This window comes from Parasteatoda tepidariorum, chromosome 7, assembly GCF_043381705.1.
Source record: "Parasteatoda tepidariorum isolate YZ-2023 chromosome 7, CAS_Ptep_4.0, whole genome shotgun sequence".
Taxonomy (NCBI): domain Eukaryota; kingdom Metazoa; phylum Arthropoda; class Arachnida; order Araneae; family Theridiidae; genus Parasteatoda; species Parasteatoda tepidariorum.
This window is the reverse complement of record NC_092210.1, coordinates 56,997,795-57,019,802: the sequence shown is the minus strand read 5'-3', so window position 1 is coordinate 57,019,802 and position 22,008 is coordinate 56,997,795. Positions and strand designations below refer to the sequence as shown.

Below are 22,008 nucleotides of genomic sequence, written 5' to 3'. Positions count from 1 at the left end.
TGTCTATGTTAGCATTACTCACATCACTTACTTCTTCCTCCCCCCTCGTCAGCAAAAATAAGTAAATCACAACCCCTATTAGGAGCTCACGAAATATGTATGAATGACCCCTTTCTGAAAGATTGTAGAATAGCTTTGTTTCATTCTAAATTTTCTATAAATGTTAATTTAAATTTTCACGAAAAAAAATATATATTCTTGCACTAAAAAACTCTTCATCTCATAAATATCTCTTCGAAATCTTTTATTTTATTTTCTTAGTTTTTATCTTGAAAAATATGTAACGTAATATCTTTCTACTCTGTTACCCTTTCTAATATGCGATGTAACTTTCCTTTAGCTTAAAAAAAAAAAAAAAAAAAATCCATTTTTGACTGTGAAATGTGATTTTTTTTTAAAAGCAAACGTTAAAATTGAAAATACATCATGCGTGTCTTCAACTAAAAATTAACTCTTCATCTTATCTCTTTCAAATTTTTCAATTAATGTTTCAGTTTTTTTTCTGAATAATATTTAGAGCACTCTCGTTCGTTAAAAAAAAAAAAAAAAAAANAAAAAAAAAAAAAAAAAAAAAAAAAAAAAAAAAAAAAAAAAAAAGAAACTATTAATCGTAAAAAGTGATTTTCTTAATAAACAGTAGTTCAAATTATTGTAAAATAAAATATCCTACTCATCTTTAATAATTTTATAAGAAATTGAAAATGAATGCATGAGTTGATTTTATTGCAAACGATAAGCTTTCAATATCCCCCCAACTGCTGCAACAAGCACGAGGTGGCGTGAATGTATCCTTTCCCGTATCCTCAACTTTTCCGAAAAGTTCTCCCCAACTTCTTTCCCGACTGGGCGGGGGTGGAAAACAGAATAGATCACGCGACTCCCACGACACAATGAAAGTCTGAAAAAGAGGAGAAAAAAAATCCACCTCTTCTGATCTTTTTCTTCTCGTGCTCTTGATGGAATCTTAGGGGGAAAAAAGTTAGAATCATTTCCAAAATAAATATTATAATGCCGACAGTCGCGATTCGCGAAGCAGTAGTGAGATTTCATCCAATAAAATTAATCCTCTTCTTCAGACTGAGGAATGCCGCGCCCCATCTCTGATAGGCCGATTTCGATTGCGAACTGCATCCTGGGATCGTCCCGCGCACTCCGCCAAACACGCCGAGTTGTGGAAGCTCTCATTCGAGTGTAAGTCACTTGTACGTGAGGATCACGTCGCCAAAGTATTGTGAAAACTCGCCACTGTTTGTTTCTTTCCGTAAAGAGATATCAACTGTGCAGTCAAGAAAACTAATTAACTGGACTATTTGTTGACAAACTGTAAAGCGCTTGGTCGCTGTTTTGTTTCTTGTTTTAATTTTTTATCAGCTGTTTCTTATCCAAGGGGCCAAAATTCGTGTCAAAAACAGAGCACCCCTTCCCGTCTTCAGGATGGATGATCATCCAGATCAACAAGATTTGGATGCGCCTGTGGTAAGTGAATACATTTATTTTATGCATTGTTTTATCTAATTTGCAATACGTAAGCTCCTACAAGCTTTGCCCAACCCCTTATGAGTGATACAATCGTACACGGAATTCGACTGTAGAATGTAAACATTCGCACGCTGTTGTGTACACGGACGAAGATTCAGGAAACTTGCTTGTCCGGGAGATTTCGAACTTAATACGATCTTGATCGAACTTAGATTAAAGAAATTTTTCTTTTGAATTGGCTATTCATACAACTATCTGCTTTATTGCGAATTTTGTTCGTATCAAATGTATGTACAGGTTTAGTTAACCTAGATAGAGGAACGGTTTAACTATATTTCAATTTTGAAGTTGTTCTGTGGTATTGATTATTGCATTCTTTCAGAAACTGGTTATTAATTAAGATTTTATATTTTTTAAGAATTTATTTTGTAAAGCTTACATTTATGTGAAATTTTTTGTTTATTTTTTTATAATTTATTGTATATTAATTTAAAGGGTTGAAACATTTTAATTCTATACCACAATTGCCAGAAAAGGATTGTTAGAGGTGATGAACAGGCATAGGTGATTTTAATGAAGATTTAAACGCTTATTCTTAAGATTGACCAGTCAACAATTCAATTGACATAGTTGGAGTTTTATTACATTCATTTACTAGGTTACGATTGTGTTTTGAAATATTTTACTTCCTTTTTTTTCATTATTTGAGCATTATTCATTTCGTAGTTGACTATATTTTGACAGTTGATTGGCTGTATTACTCACCATTATATTTTGAAACTAGAGATTCCAATTCTTTAAACAGTTTCGCTAGTAATCCTTCAGTAATATAACCGGACCTTTTCTTATTTTACGTTTATATCGCTAAATCGTAATTTAAATACAGGTACAGAGTAGATTGATTTGGAAATAAAACACGCTGTGTGATCATCACAATCATGGGATTTTCAAGCATATTTATTTTAGAACGAAAGGAAAGTTGAGATAAGGTTTATTTAAGAGAGGCCTTTCTTTGTGAAGAAATAAGTGGGGAGGGGTGTTAAGTTATTTGGATTTACGCTTTCAAGGAAAGGACATCTTATTTGTGGCCATGAAAGAATGGAAGGGGTGTACGGCTGATTCAGTCAAGCGATCGTTAGCGGAGGGTTGTAAGTCGGTTTTGGCAGAAGCCTGTCATAATAGAAAAATCAAACAGCTTAGCCATTTTATTGTGTTGCAATTGAATATTTGAAAAAAAGATCTGGTTTTATTTAGTACTACCTATGTATTTTATTTGTTGCCATCATTAGTGGAAATTAGGTTTAAATAGTATATAACCAGGATGCACAATCTCTGATCCATGTGCCAAAATTGGTCCCCAGAGTTTACTGACTTGTCACTTGAACTGTTTTAAATGTATTGTTAAAAAGTACATGGGGAAGAACTGTTTGTTAAAAAAATTTAGTATTTTTTTCCTCAGCATTGGAAAACAATTTATTTTTGCTGGTCATCCTGATTCTTGTAAATATTACCTGCTATTTTGTATAAACATGTTAGTTTTTAGTTGGATCTTACTTCACACTTTAAATTTTTACACTGTAAATTGTACACTTACACTTCAGATTTTTGCGATTTCAGTTTTGGCTTACTCATGTTTGCCACTGGCATGACATTTTTAGTTTTTGTGGCCCGATTATTTTGAGATTATTAAAAGATTGTTCATCTTTGATAGATGTTAGTGATTATGAGGTTAAGTTAGGTTAAATTTTAGGCTCATTTTTACGAGCTTCGTTTGAATCGTAAGTTTCTTTATGGATTTACTAAAATCCTCATTTTTTAAAAAGCATGTTTTAGGAAAGTAGAAACGTGTGTTTTTTGGGGGTTACTTTATTGTTTGTTTCCTTTTGCACTAGTAAAAATAGCATTTTTATTACACAGGGGTTTTATTATGAGACTTTGTTAAGATCTAAAAGTAGGGCCCTAGCTCTGTTCCATAGGGTATCATGGAGCCCGTCAATAGTTTTAGTTGTGCCCGTCACTGTGTTATGTAAAAGTATTAGTTAAATTTTTTATTTCACCTTGGAAAAGGCTTTCTTATGGCATTGTTCTTTTAATATAAAAGATATGTGTTTTTCATTTGTAGTGTTTTATGGTTTTTTTTGTACTGAAATTCATCGACTTAATAGTCTTTTCATACATGGCTGACAATTTTCATGATATTTGATCTTAGTTTTTTTACAATGAAAAATTAAGCAGTATTAATTGTATACGGCACATAGTACTTATGGAAAAGAATTGCATTATGCACTTAATTGGTTTTTATTTGTATGAATGTTCAATTCATCTTTAGTTCCTAGTTATTTTTTTTTGGGGGGGGGGGCGAATGAATTATTAAGTTTTAAGAATGATAAGGTGTTACTTTTATTACGTGATGCAATTATCATCAAGGTGATGCTACTGTCTTAGTCATCACAGTATTTGATTATCAATGAAATATCCTTTTATTTTTTTGCGTGAATAAACACTAAGGATTTTTTTATTTACTTTTTATTTTTCAAAGAATTTGTTTTGTTTTTTTTAAAAAAAAGCTTTTTAAATATTTGCTTACTTTTGTTACCTACCATGCAGCATCTTATTTTCTTGAATAGTTAATAGCATAGATTTCATTAATGATTTCTTAATGTTCCTTAGTTTCCTCCATTAACTTTATGCCTTGTAAATCTATCTTACCTTTATTATGAGATTATCTTTTATTTCTGTTCATTTCCGGGGGGAGGATAAAGAGTTTAGCCTACCTCCTAGATTTTTATATTAGCTTATTATGTTATTAAATAATATTAAGTTCGTGCACTAGTAAAGAGCTTTCTTTTCCACAATTAAAAAAAAAAGAAAAATACAGAAGGTTTTTAAGTTATAAGCGCAACACGTGAAATTCTATGGGATAGGCTTATTTTTATTTATAAGATGGCAAATGCTTTATAATTATAACGTTGAAAAATAGATTAGTAAGAAAAAAAATTACCTAAGTACTTCGAGGATAGTTTAGTTAAATTTTTACAAGATTATAAGCTTTAACTACTTGTTTTAGTTTTTTTTTTATGTATACATATTACATTAGGAAAAGATTCAATGGCTTGGAGTAGTAAAATGACCAGTCATACTTTTTCAAATGTGACGATTTTACAGTACTGTTTCCAGCTAGATGCTTAACAAGTTACAATTTCACTACATAACATTATAATATACAGAAGTATCAGTGTTTGCTTGGAAATTTTATTCTTCACTTTGAAAATATGATTTATTATATTGACCTCATCTTTCTAATTAAAGTGTACCCGTTCACCTGTTTAAGAGTAGAACTTTACCTCCATGGTAGTGGAATATAATTGATTGAACTTTATTTAGAGCCAGACATCTTGTCCTTTAAAGCTATTGTTACTAAGAACATGCATATTCCTAGAAATACATGAAAAGGATACCACCTTGATTTTGGATAAATCTACATAGATGTGTGTAGCACACAATATAGAAGAATTTGAATGAACATTGTAAATAATGCTTGTCATCTGAACCATGGGGGTTAATGTAAATAATATGACAGCTCTACCTATAATTTGACAGGGACCGACATTGGTTACTTGTCAATTTGTAGTAAAAGGGTATTGCTATCTTACAGGGCAATAGTGAAAGCTGTGTTATTGATGTTCTTTTTAAAGAATACACTTCCTTTTATATTTAACTCTTGGTCCCTTCGTATTTCTTTTCAAGAAATTGCCACCCCCTTCTCACAAGGAGGGGTTATTCAGCATTGCATGACGTCATGTATCCTTCTAGTGTACTTTTCTATTTTTAGTTATTTTGCGAAATAGTGATTTTTGGATTACTCCAGCAAGACCTGATTGTCCATGATTTTTTTAGGGCCTCAAAAATGTGTAAGAAGTCAATATGTGTAAAAGTTATAAGTTTTTTTTAAACCTAATTCATTAAATATTTATTTCTAACTCACTTCATAAATTTTTCTTCCTCAGATAAAAAAATATTTTTTAACTCCTTTTATGTATTTTTTTTCCTTTTTAGTTATGATTTTTTTTTTTAAATAACCCCGTGATTTTAAGTTAATTTTTTCTATAATTTTTATAAAAAAATACTGAACGCAATATGCGTCTTTATAGGATTTGTTTGCATGTGTTTCATACGAACTCAGTTCCTGTATAAAACATTTTTAATGAAGAGTTAATGTACTTCAAAGTTGCAGAATTTTTACTAATAGGATTCAAGGTTGTTTTTTTCAGCCATGGTCTTTTATTATGTATCACATAAAGATAATTATTATACTTTTTAAGATGGTAGCGTTGTAGAAGGTGATTACAGTGAAAATCAAATTCCCTTCCCTCAATCATCAGAAGAAAATATGAAATGGCTTCATACAGGTGTCCAATACTGAGTATTTGTGATATATTATTCCAGATTTCGCTGAAAGAATCTTAGGATTATCTTCGTCTAAGATCAAAGGAATGTTTTTAGCTGGCTACAGGATCATGTCTCAGCATTGACAGCATTTATCTGACAAATGATAAAAGTTTTTCTTTTCCCTACCCCACCCTCATCTTAATGGCTACAACCGATCACTCCCCCCCCCTTCCCATCTAGTTTTATCTTTTATTTCACATACTTTCTTTCAATTCCAATGCCTGTAAGGGTTTTTTCTAGATTTCGGTTCCCTTAATGCTTGATTTCAAGGTCTGTGGGGGGAGGGTCGGAAAAATGTACACATTCTTAACTTCTATAAATGCCTTTTCTGTAGCTTTTGTTACTATTTTTATAGTGCTTCTGAGAAAATTCGATTTGTTGTGGTTTTAGACGTAGATTGGTGCAGTGGTGCTTGGCATGACTTTTTTAGATTCATGTTGCCATGCATGAATTAAGTTGAATCTTTGTAATTATTAACAGCCCTATTTTCAGTAACTTTACGTTCCACTTGTTTGAATTTAATACGAGCGCTTTTCCTTATTTTTTTAAATAATCGTATTACATACCAGGGCCTAATGTGTGTGGATTTTTTTTAATCTTTAATTGGTACTTTCATAGTAATAGAAACAGCAGAAACGGTACCTTAAAAAAAATCATCGCATTGAAATCGGGACTTTCTCAAAAATCGTGATTGATTCCTGGCAAAATCGACACTTTCCCAAAAAAAAAATAAAAATCAGCATTTGTAAATTTCTATTAAATGCGTGGGCCTTTTGGAAGATGAGTATTGTAAAGCGATGTGAATTTGAATTCATTATAAATGTGTGCATCAATTGTAAGTAGTAAGTTTTACTATAAGAATTGTGTTATAAAGAGTATTTTAATAGTTTTTTATTATTATGGAAAATAGTTTCTTCGAAATTGCTATTTTTATTATTATCTTCTGCATATTTTAGCAGAAAGTATCAAAACGCAATAATTTTCCACAAAAATAGGTATTAAGTAAAAAATCTTGAATTTACCCTTGCTTGTTCATTTTGTTAAAACTCATGACTAAGGTTAAGACCACGTGCTCCACTATTTCAGATCAGTATTATCACTTATTTAAAATTACTTCATTAAGTATTGTACATAATTAAGTACAGTACACATGCTTGAATATGAGGAGAATGCTTTTTTCCCTTCCCAAATCATATTGCATGTTGAACATTAGAGTTAGGAAGAAGATCGTGCTATTTTCCTAGTAAAAGAAAAATAGATTAACTCTTGTGAAAAGAGTCAACTTATTTGAAAATATTTTGTTTTATGTTGATATGGATTTGATTTAAAAATCTGTAACAATATTCTAGTTTGATTAATGTTTAAAATTTAATGTAAATTTATGGAAACTGAAAAGAAAAAAATGCAGTTCATTACATTGCACTGAGATTTTATTTATGTAAAAGAAGAAAAAAAAAACCTTTTCACTGTTGGAAAACTAGTTTCTAGTTTCAGCTAGCAAGACATCAAAATTATAGGAATTTAAGATTTTAAATTGTTCATAACATACTTTTTTTTTTTTTTTTTAATGACTGCGTGATTCTATATAAAAGGAATCTAATTAACATTAACCTCGTTAGTCAAATAAAAATCTGAATTTCTTCGTATTTAAGATGAACAATTCTTCGTATTAAGAGTTTATCATAAAAAGCAGCCGAACTTTCTATGCTTACTCTTAACTCATAAATTTTGGAAAAGCTACAAGCGAATGATAATAAAAATTAATAGTTCAAAAAATAAAATTAACCAAATATTAGTATTTATAATGAGTAATATTTTATATTTAAATTTTGTTTTGTTTCTAAAATCGTTGAACTGTATCCTTAAAGTCTGGTAAGCATATTAAAGCAAAGGGAAGATAATTGTATATAAATATTTTTAAGGCAGTTGTAGTGAGGAAAAATTTTGTTTTCACCAAGTTTAAGGACTTTAAATCAGAAGCCTAACGTTTAAACTTTAGACATATTTTTTTTCTTTTCTGGTGAGTCTAAAAACTAATGTTAAAAACAAAGTTTAGTTCGATCAATTTTTTTTTTTCATTATTTTCAGATCTAACACGTGATTCGTTAATAGTTTCCTTTAAGCTCACATATCTAAATTTTAGATCCTGCTGGACCATAATATCATTCAAATTTGCAGCAAACCTTAATAAGGTTATAAGTTGTACCGTTTTATTCCATTTTTCAAAAGTAACTGCATGATATTATGGTTAAAAGTAAACATAAATATGGTTTCATTTTATAAGTTTTAGCGAATTTACACCACATTATGGATCATCAACGAACCAATTTTTCTAAAAATGTTCCATAAATAATTCTATTCCTGTAGCAATACATCAGAACAGATGTTATAAGCTTGGATGTCCAATTTTATATAATTGATATTCTAATCCCATAATGCCTTACAAACTGTATAGATAACTTTCTAAAGCTTGCGAATAAAAAAACAACACGTTTTTACATTTATAAAAATTATCATTGAAGAAAATAAATGAAGCATATTATAAGTAAATTTTTTCCTAGTATTACCTCTAAAGTAGTAACCTCGAAAAAGTTTAAACGTTACAGTGTTATCACATTTCAATTCAGTAGCTTAAAAAATGACATTCTGTCATTATCTCTCAGCATTTCTGTTATATCATGTCCCTAATTTGTTATTGTCGTTTTGTATTTTTTGTTTAATAATCATTTTAAGGGCTTCACTATATTTAATATGTTATTATTTGGAGTTCGAAGCTTCCTTGAGCATTTTTGCACTTCCATTGTTTAGAAGTAAGAACAATTTAATAATAACATTTGATTAAAAGACAGACAAAACAGTTTCACACTAAACGTGTCCATACGATTTTTATCTAAAGTGCTATTTTAAAGTCTAATGGACTCTCTATTAATTTTTTTTCCTTATGGATTTCGCGTAATCAATTATTTTGTTACTTAATATGTTTTCAATCTTTCTAAAACAATATTAATTTTTTTTTCTGGAATAATAGTTTTCCTCAAACTACATTTCTATAATCATTCTACATTTCTGTTTTTTTTTCTTCATTTTTTTAAATATATATAGATAATTGTTGTTTGAATTCTACTAGTTAGATTTGCTTTGCGAGTTAACCATATTACATCGTGCATTTTGAATTGAATGAAGCAAAGATTTTTTGTTTTAATACTGTGTAAAATTGTATTATTTCAAACTGGTGTGTTCGTTATCAAATTAAAATTATATTCAGTAAAAGTTCCATTTAAAGAGAGGCATAATACGAGAAGTCTGCCTATTGCTATAAGATTCCAAGTCATGGTCAGTTTGTAAACTTTAAAAATGTAAAAATTGTATACTCATGTGCTAAAAATTACCGACTTTCCTCTATTATGGAGATGTTTTCTTTCTCTCTTACTTTTTATATTACTTATTTGTATTTATTTTTTAAGGATTTTTTTATTTATTCTTTTATTACAATTTATGGGAGCATTATTATGCAAAAGAGTGCAATATGCTTGACATTTTAATTAATTTCTGGTATCAATACTGTTAAGAAATGCACACTATATTACTCTTGTATTTATAAAGTAAAGTGCGGGCGATCACGAGCCAAGTTATCTTTCTCTTTACGGATGAAAAAAAATTCTGCTATTTTTAAGAATCCTATCTCATACTTCAAAAGAATGCTATGCTTTAGTAGACAACGAGTTTAGAATACATTATTTTTCTTTTTAGAGCTTATTATTAAACTAAAAAATCATATAATAATTCCAATATTCGCCAAAAGTTATTTGTTTTTATTTCCCTCTATTTCTTTTTTTTTCAAAATGAATTAGTATTGTAATAAGTATTTCCCCTCTGGCTTTTATAAAATGTACAAATCCAATAAGTTAAGTGAAATTTTAATTAACATTTAACCATGAAAGAAAATTGTTTCCACTTTATTACAGATAAAGCCTATATTTCCGAAAAACCTCCTTGCTGATTATCGCATGCGTTCTAGTCATCGCATTGAATAGCTGAATATATGAAAATTATTTTTATTACAATAATTATTTTGTCCCTTTCTTAGCATCGATAATATCGGTAAAATGGCTGGATATTTCTACCCTTTAATTATTCAATGTAGGAATAATAAAAAATTCATATTGATTTTGTTCGACAAACTTCATTTCTATGTTAATTTATTTAAGTAGTTTTTCTGTTTTCAATCTTTATACTGTGTTGATAAGCATTTTTGATTATAACTTCATACAATTTCTCGTGACGTAATCGATTTATATGTTAAACGAAACGATTGAGATTAAAAGGAAATATAAAATAAACGTTTTATAGATAAAGTGTCATATTTATAACGCTTCACAATTCATTTTTGATTATTGCAATTGCAATCGTAACATTTGTGTGTCGCTTTTAATTGACGTTCAGTTAGTTTTTTCTAAATTATCAGAAGTTGATTGTTTATGTACGTGATAAAAATAAATTTCAATATTTATCCATTCTGTTTGAAAAATAAACAAAGATTGAAACCATGAAATGTTTAAACTGTATATTTTAATTTTATGTTGTACGTTTTGAGTGAAATTTCATTAACTTATACTTTTTTTGTATGTGCATCGCTCCATCGATTAGTATCCTTGGTATGAAATTTTGGGAATACTTATTTGAATTGATGAATATTTTTATTTTTCATTTATTTTTATTTTATTTATTTTTATTTTATTTATTTTATTTATTTTTCATTTTATTTATATATATATATATATATTTTTTTTAATTCATTTATTTTTTTTTAGAAATTTAAAAATTTAAACGTAGATATGTGACTAAATATAAATATCGTAAGGCAGCTGTTAGTTTTAATGAATAAGTTACGTTAGTTTTAATGAATAAGTTACGTTTGCAATTGTGAACATAACGGTTATTGAAAGACTATTAATAATTTTGAAAATATTAAGTGAATAAATGGAGAATGAAATTTTTTCATCAGGTTGTTTTATCAATATTTGTTTTAAAATTGGGTTTGCGTCAGACTTTTGACTTCTCAAGTTTGGAGCCGAGTCTTGTCTAGTTCTTAATTTGATTTTAGTACATGCATAATTTTAAAATGAATTAGCTAAAATAGGTGTTTTAATTAAAGTAAAAACGAAAAAGGAAGAAAATAAGCGTTAAAAATAACTATCCGAGAAATATACTTTTTCATTGTTTAATTTTTATTTGCTGTGAAATACTACTATACCTTTATTTAAATCTATATATTCTTTCAATAATTCATTAATTATATTATTAGAAAAAAATACTGTTTTGAAATTTTGTTCTTCCCAAAAATTTCAATTAAATAGTTTCATTAAAATAACAGAGAAGTTAAATAAATAATGGATAATATTAATTACAGGTTTCGAATCATGACTGATTTAAAAAAAATTACAATACTCTCTTTAAGACCTACGACCCTTCCAAGAAACCAAAGTATTCTCGGAACATAATTTGGGAACCACTGTCTTAAGATATTATAAAAATAGTTATAACTAATTAATATAAATTAAATACTAGAATAACTAAGGAAAAGGTAGTAATAATAAACCAGTGCATTAGCTGTTTTCGATTTTTAAAAAAATGGTTAAGGATAGACGTAAAACTTAAAAGAATTAGTTTCAAAAAAGAAAAAAAATGCCAATTTACTCTGTTCTAATATTAATTGAGCCCATTTTAAATGAATCTAAAATATACTAGGACCATATTTACCATCAACAATGAACCACTTAGAAGCAATTACTTCTGGCAAAATGAATTTGATTAAATGCGTCAGTGAGATCGAATTTCATTATAACTGATTCTTTCCAGAACTCTGTTTACTCTTTTTGTGTCTAAGAAAACACTTTTGTTCTATGGTTCTAAATACAATAATAGAGACAATGTCAGGAAAAGAAAATAACAATTTATGCTATCCCAAATTGAAAAAAGTAGCCGGAGCTTCATCTGACATATTACAATTATATCCCCCGAAGGCTTGAAGATGCAGGCGATTCGGCTGCGATCCCGATGTCGATTTTTCAATTCGAACATTCCAACGAACTCATTCGTCGCGCTTCGTCTGCTCTTATATCGTGCACACTGTCAGATGAGGTACTAACTTCAACTGATAAAGATCTGCCAAAAGAAGCTGCCACTGATTGTTCTTAATCCAAGTGATGTGTGTCTTGTCACACCAGAAAGAACCACAACTGTCTGTCTGTTGTTCTTTCTCACTCTTGAGCATCTAATGTCCAGGCATCAAAACAACCCATTTGGATGCTTCGAGGATTAGATATCAGACATCTTATGGAAGTCACTATCTTATCTGCCCAAAGTGTTGGAACACGTTTTAGGCTGATTTCATAATTTTGATACAAATGTGGATGTTCGTATTAGGAAATCTAATGAAAATCCTAATACTGAAACATTATGTTCCTTCCATTCTTGGGTATTTAATAAACAAAACATCAAAACATAGCCCATTTGGATGCTTTGAGGATTAGATATCAGACATCTTATGGAAGTCACTATCTTATCTGCCCAAAGTGTTGGAACACGTTTTAGGCTGATTTCATAATTTTGATACAAATGTGGATATTCGTATTAGGAAATCTAATGCAAATTAGAACATTATGTTCCTTCTGAACATTATGAACTGAAACATTATGTTCCTTCCATTCTTAAGTATCTAATAAACAGAACATCAAAGCCTATCCCATTTGGATACATGGAGAATCAGATATCAGACAGCTTAAGAAAGCCACAATTTTATCTGTCTTAAGTGTTGGAACAAGTGTTAAGCTTATTTCAAAATTTAAGTACAAATAAATGTTCATATTAAACTTTAAAGTTATTAGAAATTTAATGAAAATTATAATATTGATATATGTATTATGCTCTTTCCAGTATTTGATTTCATGTCATTTAAATATATTTTATTTGTATACTTGAGGAGACAGGCACTTAAGGCTTTTTTTTTCAAAGACGTCACTTATTTGTGAATAATACGTTGATTTCGTAACAGCTGTGGGCTTGTAATAGTCTTCTATACTAAGTTTAATTTCTAATTAAGTTAATTTTTAGGCTCTGTTAAATCTAAAAATGTTTCAAAATGTCAAAAAGGAAAAAAGCAATTCTGTGAAAATGAAAAGTGTTAGTGATTTCTTTTTTAAAAATTTTCTACAACGCTGCGTTTTCTGGTCTCATAAAAATTTTAGAAAATTAAGAAATTTTTTTCAATTTTAAATCTTACAGAGTTGGCATCTTTTTTTTAAATGTAAATATTAAAATATTTGTCTAACCTAAAGCTCAGATGATACTTTACGGCAAGATGGTACGTATAGTTTAAAATTACAGCTTTACCTCAATTGTAAGGTGCTTTTTTTAAAAAAGAAAAAAAAATTATTTTCTGTGGCACAAAAACTTCGGAAAAAACTGTTCCTGCAAGTCGGATTCTTTTCCAACATAGTATTGGAAGATGTTTCAAGGTGATTTCAAAAATTTTTCAATATATAGATGTAGTTTTAAAGTTATAAAATAATAATACTAAAACATTTACAATATCCGATTTTTTCTTGATTTTTTTTTCTGATATTATAATTTCTATCACGAATGTGCCGACTGAGTACAAGAGGCCCTCTTCTGATTATAGTTTGTCTAAAGCAAGAACTCCCATAGCCAATCTCCTGGATCCGTGGAGTATGGTAACGAGGTATAACTATTCCAAGTAAGGGTGTGTGGCCACTGTTTAGGACAAGTAATTTAAGTGTTAGTTACAATTTAAAGTTATAAATTTCAATGTTTTTTAAGCCTAAGTACTTATTAAGACCTTTTATTCAATTTCTTATTCTTGAGTGCTACGTCAACACAATCAATGAGTCATAAACTGTGTGTATTGGCAAGTGGATAGAACCTACGACCTCAAACTATAATTTCTGTATTTGAGAAGGAAGAAAAAATACTGCAAGTCCTATACTAAGTACATTATGCACCAAAATAAATATTATCCTAGCCAACTTTCAGCTTTTGGTAGTTAATCTAATCATAGAATCTTCGCGTATTGATAGACCTATTATATATATCAGGCAATAGGAACAANTTTGGATGCTTCGAGGATTAGATATCAGAACAGCTCATGGAAGTCACTATCTTATCTGCCCAAAGTGTTGGAACACGTTTCAGGCTGATTTCATAATTTTGATACAAATGTGGATGCTCGTATTAAGAAATTTAATGAAAATTCTTATACTGAAACATTATGTTCCTTCCATTCTTGAGTATCTAATAAACAAAACATCAAAACATAGCCCATTTGGATGCTTTGAGGATTAGATATCAGAACAGCTCATGGAAGTCACTTTCTTATCTGCCCTAAGTGTTTTAACACGTTTTTGGCTGATTTCATAATTTTGATACAAATGTGGATGTTCGTATTAAGAAATCTAATGAAAATTCTTATACTGAAACATGTTCTTTCCATTCTTGAGTATCTAATAAACAAAAGATCAAAACATAGCCCATTTGGATGCTTTGAGGATTAGATATCAGACAGCTTAAGAAAGCCACAATTTCATCTGTCCTAAGTGTTGGAACAAGTCTTTAGCTTATTTCAGAATCTAAGTTACAAATAAATGCTCGTATTAAACTTTAAAGTTATTAGAAATTTAATGAAAATTATAATATTGTTACATGTATTATGCTCTTTCTAGTCTTGAGCATTTAATTTCATTTAAATATATCTTATTTGTATATTTGAGGAGACAGGTATTTAAGGCTGTTTTTCAAAGACGTCACTTGTGAACAGCTGTGAGCCTGTAATAGTCTTCTATACTAAGTTTAATTTTTAATTAATTAAGTTAAGCTAATTTTTGGGCTCTATTAAATCTAAAAATGTTTCAAAATGTCAATATGAAAAATAGCAATTTTGTGAAAATGGAAAGTGTTAGTGATTTATTTTTTAAAAATTTTCTACAACGCTGCGTTTTCTAGTTTCATAAAAATTTTAGAAAATTGAAAAATTTTCTAAAAGTTTAAATCTTACAAAGTTGGCAGTTTTTTAGAAAAAAATTTTAAACTTTAAAATATTCGTCTAACCTAAAGCCCGGATGATACTTCAGGGCAAGATGGTACAGAATTACAGTTTTGCCTTAATTGTAAAGTACTTTAAGAAAATATATATATATTTTCTGTGGCACAAAAGCTTCGGAAAAACTGTTCCGCTCAAGTCTGATTCTTTTCCAACACAGTATTGGAAGATGTTTCAAGCTGATTTCAAAAAATGTTCAATTTATAGATGTAGTTTTAAAGTTATAAATTAAAGAATAAAATAATAATACATCCTATTTTCTCTTGATATTTTTTTCTGATATTATAATTTCTATCACAAATGTGCCGACTGGGTACAAGAGGTCCTCTTCTGATTATAGTTTGTCTAAAGTAAGAACTCCCCTAGCCATTCATCTGGACCCGTGGCGGTGACTATGGTAACGAGGTACAACTATTCCAAGTAAGGGCGTAGGGTCACTGTTTAGGACAAGTAATTTAAGTGTTCGTTACAATTTAAAGTAATCAATTTCAATGTTTTTTTAAGCCTAAGTACTTATTAAGTCCTTTTATTCAATTTCTTATTCTTGAGTGCTACGTCAACACAATCAATGAGTCATAAGCTGTGTGTATTGGCAAGTAGGTAGAACCTACGACCTCAAAATATAATTTCTGTATTTGAGTGGAAAAAAAATACTGTAAGTCTTGTACTAACTGCATTATGCACCAAAATAAATATTATCCTAGTTAACTTTCAGCTTTTGGTAGTTAATCTAATCTTAGAATCTTCACGTATTGATAGACCTATTATATATATCAGGTAATAGAAACAATTCATAGTCAGTGCGCGCGTGGGTGAGCACTTGGATCAGTCTGCGTAGGGACCGAGGGTGTGCGGTATTGGTCCTCGTTAAACTGTTCTACTGTAAAGTGCTCGACTTCGCGTGCAGGTCGTCGGGCTACCGAAGCGGGGGTGCCATCCCTTCTGCAAAGGATCAGAATTGTGATGGCATGTCTTCGGATCATCCTCAGGGATGTTTCCCAGACCGTCGCCAATAGCCCATTGTGCAGCTCTAGTGCGACGTAAATGAACAACAACAACAGCAGGAACAATTCATAAGCGCATATTTAATGAATAAGTACATCTTTTTGTGTAGAAATTTTAAAAAGGTTTTGATTTTTTTGCCAACCTTTTCCATTTTAAATTTTATAAATAATAATAAAAGGGGGGATATCACTTTGTTTTTGAAAAGAAAAGAAAAAATATTGTATAGAACAACTTATAAATTTCATCTGTCGCTTTTTTTCTTTTCTTTTTTTTTATCCCCAACTTAAGTTAATTGTCCCCGACGGTAATGTATGTGCCTACTTGCCCTCCCGCTGATACCATTTCTGCAAAAAAGGGGAAAAAACGAGAGGAAAATAAATAAAATGAGCAATTATTTCCATTTATATTTTACATTCCAACTTCAAACCGCATTTTAAAGAACTGCTTCGACGACTTCTGAAATAATCGTCGAGAAAAAGCAAAACGGAATTCTCACCGAATTTCATTATTGTTCCTCTATTATGTCTGAAAGATGAAAATGAAAGTACAGAGAAAAGAAGTCATTTCTGTGACTTTTAGCTGGCATGCTTCGAAATTTCGTCCGTTTTTTGGCGCACAGCCTTTCCTTGTCGCGTGAACGCAGAATCGCCTTCTTGTTAGTGACTAACCGAGTGAGACGCTCTTTTAAACGCGCTTTATTACCTCTTTCAGATCATTTTCTTTTTGCCAGATCCTCCTACCCAAACAATTACCCCTTCTCTCTCATACCCCATATCGAGTAAGCTTTCTTTAAATATTTTATTACCTGCAATATCCCTTTTATTTTCGTTTATTTATTTCCCGTCGAATATTCCTCAGTGTTTTTATAGATTTTTCTAATAAAGACGTTTAGTTTATTATGATTTTATTTTTATGTTACCAATGTAATAAAATTTTGAATGTATGGAGTGTCTTTTTACTGATTCAGATAAGGTAATTATTTCAAGGTCGGTGTCATTTTTTTTCGGAATGAATAAAAAATATAAACATTGATCCTTTTTGTTTTTAACACATTCCAAACATTCAGATTTTATTGCATAAAAAATTAAGATTTTTTTTTTATTTGTTTCATGTCTTGTTGAGATAACAATAGGATTATTTCATTACTGTCAATTATTTTAAATTATTTGTTACTTTAGAATTATTAGTCAAATTATATTGATTACTGACCTTTGATGCAGAAGGGTCTCATCTGATAGAATTTAATAAAATTTTGTCACTTAAGAATATCTTAAGATTATTTTTCCTGTTTGAATACTTTTACAAAGGGATTATCTAAGCAGTAATATAATTTTGTCATAATTTTTAATAATAGGAAAAATTATAAGAAAAAAAATTGATTCAAGTAACTATTGAAAAAAATGTGTCGCACATAAATGCCTTATTGTTTGAGTCCAGTGGATTTTATTTCATGGGAAATATGTGAAGAAATGTTATAAAAATGTCATAAAATATGCAAAAAGTTCTAAGAGTTAAAATTTATAATTTTTTATGAAATATTTTAAAAAAGTGAAGCTTAACTAACCGAATATTTTTCAAACAAAAATATTTTATTCCGTTTAATAGCATATTTCCTTTTAAGTTACATATTAGCAGGTTAAAACAAGAAGAAAAAAATTTCTAATCCTTATTCTATGAAATAATGGCACAAGAGCGAGCATTTTTAAATCCTAATTTTTAAGAAAAATATTAAAAAAATAAAGTATCTATAAAGTATTTAATTCAATTTTGAATTTCAATAATATTTGATATTTAAGTTGATTATAAAATAAATGTCTCTGTAGTAAAAATTTTTTTTAGAAATCTGCGCAATCAGTTTAGAACGTTTTAATTCTGATGATAATAATAATGAGTTTATTTTCTTTTATTAGTAGTGTCTAAATTTTTTTTTGCCTAAACTTTTTTTTGAAGTTGCAAGACACCTAGTTTTGTATTAATGATACATTTTCAATTAAAACAAAAAGGTAAAATATTCCCCTAACAGCCCACTGTGAGCCAGGGGGGGGGTCACGGAGGTTAAGGCTCCACAATGTCGTAACCAACGGCATGATTGGGGCAATGTCGTCAGCGCTGCGCACAGGCCGTATTTACTTTCCAGGCAAGCTGCTGCCAAAAGATCGGAAGCTGGGTGGGCTTCAATTTGCCACTGGGGATCGAACCCCAGTTCTTCACAATGACAGTTCAGTGCCTTAGCCTCTAAGCCATCACGGCTGTTTCAATGAACAATAACGTTTCAATACTTCAAGGTAAATTAAATGATCTGTCTTTTTTTATCATTCAAAAACATTATTCATTCTGCATTTAGAAAAGAATTATGGGAAGTAATGAATTACGTAACTTAACGCAGACAGCGAAGGAAAGTAATGAACGCCAACATCAAAATTCTAAGTATTAATGATCTTCCATCATTTTGTGCAAACGGGGAAAAGAAGTTAAAATATCCTTATGAACAATACCTTTCTATTTAAAAACATTTTATTTAATTTCAACTACAATGCCATCAGATGTGATGTGTTAAGGAATTATGATATCAATATTTTTCTTTTATATTTTAATCATCAAAACCTATACTACTGCTTTCGCACAAATCCTATCATTAATTTTTTCGCCTAATATTCTAAATCGCGTGTAACCACTCAATGATGCACAAACGATCACGGTCTGATGATAACGTAAAAAAAAATTAAAAAGAATCAAAATCTAAAATAAGAATCAAAAAGTCTTAAAAGGAAATAAATAAAATGGGAATCATCTTAGGGAAATGATGCAAGGGGGTGGGGGAGGGACATGCGGTAAGGACAAGAATCAGCGCTCGCATTACGTCGAATTAATATTAGGAGACAATACAATAAAGAAAGAAAAAAAATTGAGAGGGATTTCGTGCGTGGAGACTTATTTAAGAAAAGAAAAAGTGAAAATTTTGGCTGTTTGGTCACACTTCTTTAAGCAGAGCTTTTATGGTGTCTTACCCGCGGGTAGGAATATTAATGCAAGTTGTTTTTCTTTGAAAAGAAAACTAAAAAAGCGAACGACTTTGTTCATATTTCCAGATAGCGTGTCGTACTGTTTACCCGGTGTCTGCGTGCTGTGAATTTATATTTTAGGTGGTAAAAAATCTATGAAAATTCTATTTGTAGGCTGGTTTAGAATAAAATGTTGCTATTCGCGGTAACGGTTTTCTTCCTGCACACTCATTTATTTATTCTACCTCTGAGGAATGTTCATTTGTTGTGTTTTTGTGTTATTCAAGTGCAATATTGGTCAAAAAGCAAATTTCAACATATTTGAATTTTTTTTTTTGTGTTGAGGGATTTGTAATTGGATTTTTTTTCTAATATCTGATACCTTATTCTATGGAATATCGATACCTTTCAATGTGCGTTAACGGATCTCTTTTTAAATATTTCATTTTTCCCCTTTAAATGCATATTTGTTGGTTTTTGTGGTATTAAAATCCTTTTGATTTTTTTTTTTTTAGGAAAAAACTAATATTTTTTTAATGTTGCCCTATACGTAGGGTGTAAATAAAGCTAGGTAACAATAAAATATTTCGAATCGGAAACGAATCGAATCGGAAACGGGAAAATAGACGTGTGATGTTCTTCACATTATCTCTCTTTTGTTTTGCCAATTATTCAACTAAGCAATATTATAGCCTTCGTTGAACAGCTGACCCAATTTTAGGTTTACGACTACTATTGTTCAACTCCGTATATTAATTTTGAATCAATCCAGAAGACAAGGAAACTCCTGGATCAGTACCCCCAGAGGTGTTGATTTGTTATGGAAACATGGAGAACTTTACGACTCGACAGATTTAGCGTGCATCAGTCACCATTTACTACACGGGGAGTCTTCGGCCTGCTGGGATCGAACCCTCGAACTCTTGGACATGGGCCCAATGCCCTACCAACCAGGCTATCCCGGCCCCAACTAAACACTATATCTTTGTTAATCTCTTCCCTGATTACCCCGAGTTAACTAGCGTATGTATATATCGCAAATATTTATTATCATGAGAAAACTCAGGCGTAGCATAATTTATCAGTACGTTTTTTTTTTTTTTTTTTNTTTTTTTTTTTTTTTTTGCTGTTGAATTGTGGGACTGCACACATGTTTTGTGCAATTGTATATTGTTTATTTATACCTCGACCCGCCCTATTCATGGCACACGAGAGTAGAACAAACATTCTACTGACAAAACATACATAAAACACATAAAACACAAAAAGTTACATTAGCAACAAGTATAAATGACATATAAAGAATAAATTGAATTTTGAAAATATTTACACTATAAAATACAAGGCATAGAGAAATGCCTTAAACAAAGAGCATAGAAATTAATTTTAACTTAATAATAATGAAATTACATGGCAGATAAGTAACTGCAAAATTGCTGAATTCACAATGAAAAAAGAGCAAAAAAATGGCGTATCATTCCACTGGTGGGGTCAACGCAAAATATCACTTGGCGTTGTCCCTTTCTATTTTAAAAACTATCAGGCAAAGACAAATATTTAACTTTTTTCCTTTTCCCTGAGATAACTTAGGGTAGTGTTTTTTTTGTTTTTCTTCTTCTTCCATTACCAATTCCACCCAATACTCCAATTCCATTACCTACCCATAAGTTTATATATGTAAGTTATAAGCTAATTCTTTCACCTTGATATCTTTCGGTTTCATGCTTCCAGAATTTCAGAGTCAACAAAAGGAAATGACAATTAAGGAAATTTTCGAGTATTTTCGTTCTGGAAAAGAATATATATATATATATGTGGGGACCCCATAATATTTACGAACCATTACCTCCATAAGCATTGCGCAAATCCGACACACACGCACTAGTGAAACAGTCAGTTTCTTCTCTTAAACTGTAATATACTATTGCAGTTTTAGATCACTAATTTTAATTTTTCATTTTAAGAAATAAAACAATTTGAAATTTTTAACAAACAAACTTAAAAACCTGAAACAGTAATACAAATTAATCAAATTTCTTGGGTAAATTTAAGCTTTGATTATAGTCTGTACAGAAAATGTAGCCACTTGTAAAGTAATAACTTGCAGCCTCTTTTTTTTATTATTTTTTATTAAATTTTAAATGCGCAGTTTAGTTTTCCCCCGTCAAGACATCGATCGAGTTTAATGAAGATTTTATATTAAAAAAAAGGAATACTTCCTGTTTTGGTATTTGCAACATCGTAAGTTCATTCCTATTATTAAATAAAAATTAAAATAAACACTCAAGTTAAATGAAATCTTAAAGAATTAAAAAAAATAACCTTTGTACAAAAAACTAAACTTATAAGTTGTTTTTTAGGTACTGAACTAGAGTATTGTTTTTCCCAAAACTTTTACGTAACACTTAATTTAGCACTACCATATTAAGTTTTTCTTAGAAATATTTAATATCAGTTTCCTCTAATAAAGGAACATTTGCATATTCTTCCTTACTTCTTTTAGCTGTAATAGTACAAAATTTCCCTTTTCCTTGATCTTCGCATATGTAGAATGTAGCTGATAAACGATATTTAATAATATAGCTTTTATACTATTTCTAAACTACAACACATATATTTTTGCTATCGCCGCTCACCCGCGAAAAAAATGAAGCAATTAGAGTGTTAAATTATGTGAATGATTCAATTATTACGAGAAATTAAAGCATTGTGAATCTTTTTACAATAGCACCTAATACTCTTAATAGGTAGATAAAGCGTCACAAACACATTCTGTTTACCCTGTGACTTTCTATGACCTTTCAATCTTAGATAGTATCTATATCTTATTTACTTATTCTGCAAAATATTTCTTTTTCATGAACGTGACCTGAATTTTTATTTTAATTTGATATATAATTCAGACTAATTTCATGTGTCATTATGGGTGCAAGTAAGTCAGTTTTGGGTTGCTTACAG

General features: G+C 29.9%; 1 protein-coding gene across 1 annotated transcript in view; it reads left to right on the top strand.

The window, feature by feature from the left end:
- The first annotated feature begins 839 nt into the window (after positions 1–839).
- The window catches only part of LOC139426036 (uncharacterized), an 87,065-nt gene continuing 65,896 nt past the window's right edge, over positions 840–22,008 (top strand). The window contains exon 1 of the mRNA XM_071183475.1: positions 840–1,476. Within this exon, the coding sequence (XP_071039576.1) occupies positions 1,435–1,476 (42 nt within the window). The 5' untranslated portion in view covers positions 840–1,434. The remainder of the gene's footprint in view (positions 1,477–22,008) is intronic.